Source organism: Monomorium pharaonis, chromosome 2 (assembly GCF_013373865.1).
Source record: "Monomorium pharaonis isolate MP-MQ-018 chromosome 2, ASM1337386v2, whole genome shotgun sequence".
In the NCBI taxonomy this organism is placed as follows: Eukaryota; Metazoa; Arthropoda; class Insecta; order Hymenoptera; family Formicidae; genus Monomorium; species Monomorium pharaonis.
The window spans coordinates 5008648-5014219 of record NC_050468.1 but is presented as its reverse complement, the minus strand read 5'-3'; the positions used below and the strand labels follow the sequence as shown (position 1 = coordinate 5014219).

The following is a 5572-nucleotide window of genomic DNA, read 5'->3' as shown; positions in this document are numbered from 1 at the left end:
CAGGTCTTTAAGTAGCATTATGAATTAAATTAAATTTTAATAAATCTGTAATAACTATATGTGCAAAAGTTTATTTAGATTAACTTATTCTTTTAAAAGTTATTTAAACCCCAAAATATCACGTTTGTTGTATAACTATTATAAGCCAAATTTTTCATTGTTTTGTCCTTTACAGTTGATTGTTCAGACCCAAAACTCAAACATTTACGCCAAAATTTTTTTGCTGTTGTAGAAAAAAAAGAATAATTGTAAATTTATTTTAAGAGACGAATAAAACTCATCTAAAATTAGTTCTTAAAATTTTGATAACTTGCTCGTATTATAGAACCAATTAATCCTTAAGTAAATTCAACAAATCGTTTATTTTTACTAGAAAGAATCATGTTACGTTGAATAGTAACATAAATAATAAATATCAAAATTTATTATTATTATTACTATTATACGTATATTAGATTACATAGAATGAGTAAGCAATTAACATAAGCAATTTGTTAAATAAAAACGTATTGTACATATCTTGATATAGTATTTACAATAAATTAAATTAGCTTCAAACATTTTTGGGATGCCCACGTGCCTTTGCCTCTTTAAACATTGCTACGAGAGAGTCCAGAGTCTCTTCTCCAGTTGGAATAATCTGTTTAGGTGGCAATAAAAAGCCATAACGACCTGTATCACGCAACTCGTAAGTGTAGGCGATGTGTTTACCATAAGTGCCTTTGATGTAATCTACAGTGCTGCCGGTAGCTACGTCTAAAAAGTAATTTAATATAAATATTTAATTAGATAAGATCACATTTTTATGTACAATGTCGAAAAATTTGTGTTAAATTTAACATATATTACAGGTCCCGAATTACGGTCCACTCATATTTTTATGTTAATTTAATCAAGATAAATATTAGACGGTAACATAATTATTATATAGAAGATTAATATAAAAATGTAATACTTTGACACAATTTGGAAACAAATTATAAAAAACACATTTTTTAAATAAAAGAAAATTAGCATTGATAATGTTTTAACGTACATGTTATTTATTTATCTTAGAATTTATGTATAAAACACATTATTTGTTTATTTACTCATAAATAATTTTATTTTAACGCTAGAAATGTTAAATATTAATTTTTGATAATACAAAATATGCAAACAATAATTATATTATATTATATTAAATTTTGAATATGTTAAATTTCAACACAAAATTATTAATAGACATGTTATATGAATTGTTTTCTATTGTGTACGATAACTTTTTTGAATGCGAATTATATTGAATTAGTATAGTAGAATACGCTTTACTTTAAAGCAGTAAAAGTAAAAAAAATCTTTAATTTTGACAAATTATTTTAGATTATATAATGCTTAAGTATAATAAATATGAAAAGGAAAAGTAAAAGAAATTAAATACAATAAATTAAATATTTGATATAAATATACGTTAAATAACTGATAAATGTTCTAAAGATAAAGATAAAACTATCTCTGCAGCGAGTCTTAGTACTGCAAAATAAATAAAAATTTTTCTGTACTTACAGATTGTCTCAGCAATATTTCCTGTTACATATGAAGTTCCATATTTCTGTTTGAGAGCGTTAATCGCTTTTGTTCCGATAGCATACTAAAAACGTAAAGATAATATAAATTATTATTGTTACAGATGCTAGCGACAAGTTAATAATAAACTTGACTGCTTCAAAATCTTTTAAATTCGAAAAATCTTAAATTGAGACACATAATTAATCCTTTAATAGAGATGACAAAAAATAATTATAAAAAGAATAGCTTTATTAAATTCTATAACTTATAAAATGTATTTTTACGAAAGCACTCATTGTGCTTTAGAAGGTCAAAATTTTTTTACCAATTCGTCGTGGTTTTCGAGGTGATCTCTTGTGTGTCCGTATGGAAACAGCAATAGTTGCGAATAGCTGTGGAATGATATGTAGGCATAAAATTTGTCAGCAATGCTCTTAATGTATTCGGCCACGCTCTTCGTCTCTATGTCGGAGAATGGCGCACTTCCGGCATAAGTTTCAGAACATGGATTGCTGCTGGCACCTCCGGCTGTGAATATCAAATTACAATGTGACGGTAATGATTTTAATGCTAAAAATTTAAATATTATCATTTTTCGAAATTTTTTAAATAATCTGAGCATTTGATAACATCTTATTTGTCAAAAAATTTTTATAAAATTTTGATAAAATTATAATAAACATGCAACAAATTTTTAATTATATTTTACTCAAAAGATTTTTTTAGGAAATGTTTAAGAATATATGTGTCAATTATCAACAATTTTAAAACTTTATAAATTTTTTTATTATTACTTCTATTGTTATTCTCAATTCTTATTATGTAAAATCGCGTCTTGTATTTAGTTTCAAATTTAATGAAAAAGTGACATTACAAATTAAATCAAATTCTCGTAAATTGTGTGAAATTTTATTTGTACTTATCCTCTTATTTGTTTAAAAATTATTAATTTAAAATTGCAATAATAAGGGCCATTTTTATTATATATATATAATCCATTATAAGCCAAATTTTTATTGTTTTGTAGCTGATTTCAAGTCCAAATTCACGATCAATTTCTTTTCCATTGATTAAAAAGAATTTAAAAAATGTGCAGTTTTTTAATTTCAATATCTTTTATTTGATATTACATAAAGTTATATAAAACATTTTAATAAAAATTCAATTAAGATGTATTACAATTTTAACAAAAAATTATTAATATTATTTGATTAAAGCAAGGTAGTTTTATTGTAATAAATCGTAAATACTCAGCAACAACAAATTAATATTTTATCAAAATTGTAATAATGACATATTAATGATATCTTATTGAAATTTTTAATAAAATTTTAAAATTACTAGTTGAAATGTTCAACAAAGTGTTTGCAATTTTATTAAAGTTTTAATAAAACTTTGTTAAATTTTTCCACTGGTTATTTGATAGAAAAAAAGAGAAGGAGAAAAATTTTTTTGTTCATTAAAGGTTTGGATACTTACTATTCCATCTGTAACCCCAGTTCCTGTTGGGATCACTGCCATAGCAAAGGAGACCGTATGGTTTACGTGTCTTTCGCCAAAGTCGGTTCTGGAAGTGATATATGACATATAAATAAAATTTATTTATATCACATTACAGATCACATTTTGTAATGTTACGAAACAGAGAGCATACCGTAGTATGTGTGTACACATAACCGTCAGGATTGAACGACGGGAAAATGTACCAATCATGACTTTCAGCTAGATCCCTGACATCTGGATTGTTGCTGGTCAGCAATTCGTGCAAAATGTACATGACGGTCGCAGGTGAGATCCATTCCCTGGCGTGAATGCCGCCCTCGATGAAGATTCCAGGATTGTTATCTTTAAAGGAAACCTTGACACCTTTGATCTCACGGCCTTCGTACGATTTACCGGCTACGACGACCTTTATCTTGTCGGGATATTGTTTGGCCAAGTCGTCTAAGTTCTTGTAGATCTCCTCGAGAGTGTGATAACTGGTGAAATCGAACGTTTTTGACCGTTTCTGAGGAGTAGTATCGTCAATCAACTCTTGAACGTCATTAATGTAGAGCTGGTAGGGTATACCAATCTTGGCGATCTTCTCATAAAATTCGGGCAACTTGTGTGGGGCGACCATTAAGTCCGCTTGTTTATTCACCATACTTGGTGAATCCCAGAAAGAAAACTGTAAAGAATGTTCAATTTCGCATATTAGGCTTTAAATTGAATTTTGAAATTAAAATGTTATAAGAATTATTTATCTTTTATTCTCGATTTTGTTAATTGTTTGCTAAATAACTTTATAAAATTTTCACAAATTTAAACTTTTTGGAATTGATGCTTATTTCGAATATTTCGATTACATTTTTTTGTAAGGCTTGTAAAACTGATTTTGCACGAATTTTGAGTAATAAAACAAGTATTGTGTGCGATATTAAAATATAACTTAAGTAAGAGTGATATTCACATTCTTGATTTGTATTTGTATTATATTTGCAAAGTGTATCTGTATAACTCAAAAGGGATTTACTCACTCCATCATTAATGTTCTCTAATTCGTGTAGAATTTCGACTTGTTTCTCTGTAATCGGGGTTATCCTGAAGACCTTGTAGTTGTTGTAAAGAGCTTTCTGGGCTGCCGCCAAGCTCACGATCGCGCACAGCACTGTTATCTTCCACATGGTTCTATACAAAACCGAATTCCATAATTTTAATAAAATCAATTTTTATTGATCCTCAATCAATTATCACAAACTTTTTTAAGTTAAACAACACATAATCTTTTCTACAGAAAAACATAATAACTATTGTCGACTGGATATTCAATTCAATTCAAGAACTGTCTCGAAGAGATTAGCTTACCCCTTGCCAGATAGGAACACTTGTGTTTGTGATTACAGCTATTGTTTCATCCAATGTATTTAAACACTGGATGCACACGGCACCAATGACCGATACATATCCAGGACATTTTAAGAAAAAATCACGCCAATCGATCAAATAAAGATCATGTTGGGTTTTACCGTCTATCGGATTAGCTTGAAAAGAATCACGTTATCACTTGTTGATTGACGTATCATAATTAGTCATCTAGTAGCTTTATTGAACGTTTAAATGGAATGTGTACTTATATTCATGTATACTTTCTTATAATCTAAAGCTAGATTTTCAAACAAACACAGATATAGAAAAATAACAATTCTACTATCAAGAAAAGCGATTACATATTTTACTTTCTTCCTTCTAATAAATAACAGTTATTTTCAACAAACAATAATTTCCTTGATAGCTGTTTAAAAATATACTTATATCTCAAATTTTACATAAATTTATTATCACATACTTAAGAAAGAATTATATTCTTTTTAAATTCTTATTAAATTAAATCGAAGAGAAAGAAGAATCGAAATAATAAGTAAATTAAATTTTTATTTTATCGTAGTATTCTTGATTGAAGAACATTAAATTATTAAATTACTAGAATTCAGAATATATTTTTAATAAATTTTAATACTTATGATAAATGTACGATAGATTTGCGAATATACGTACATAAATTTATGATTTAAAATAAGTGATATTTATTTAATTCAAGTAAATTTGTGTGTGTGTATAAAAACTTATTTAAAATTACTTGTTATGTTACATTATCTGTTTCAAATAAATAATGAGTGTATTTTTAAGACTTTTCATTATTAAGTAGATATTCTTTGCAAAAATTAAAAAAACATAACATCGTTTTTACATGAAAAATAAATATAATAGTTTTACGTGATTTTAATGTTGTTTTAATCGTTTTACGTTTATATGTCATCTCAAATATGCCATATTCCTTACAGCAAAAGAAATCTGTGGAACTTTTTCGAGATATTAGAGTCCGGAGCATTAAAATATCTTTAAGATATTTAATAGAGATTTAAATATATAAAAAATATTAATAGGAGAATATATATAATAATAGATATGCTAATGTCTGTATGTAAAAAAAGACGTAGACTCACAAGTTAATATATATTTTTAAGAATGACCTCAATACATG

The 5572-nt window shown here is 26.7% G+C and overlaps 1 protein-coding gene across 1 annotated transcript; it reads right to left on the bottom strand.

The window, feature by feature from the left end:
• Positions 1-343: 343 nt before the first annotated feature.
• On the bottom strand, positions 344-4503 carry LOC105832618 (zinc carboxypeptidase). Its single transcript, XM_012673738.3, has 7 exons — positions 4396-4503; positions 4068-4218; positions 3203-3718; positions 3028-3115; positions 1874-2076; positions 1546-1630; positions 344-756 (listed from the first exon to the last, which is right to left on the bottom strand). Exons 2-7 carry the CDS (start codon positions 4212-4214, stop codon positions 554-556), a joined length of 1242 nt encoding a protein of 413 aa, XP_012529192.3. The 5' UTR covers positions 4215-4218; positions 4396-4503; the 3' UTR covers positions 344-553.
• Positions 4504-5572: the final 1069 nt, after the last annotated feature.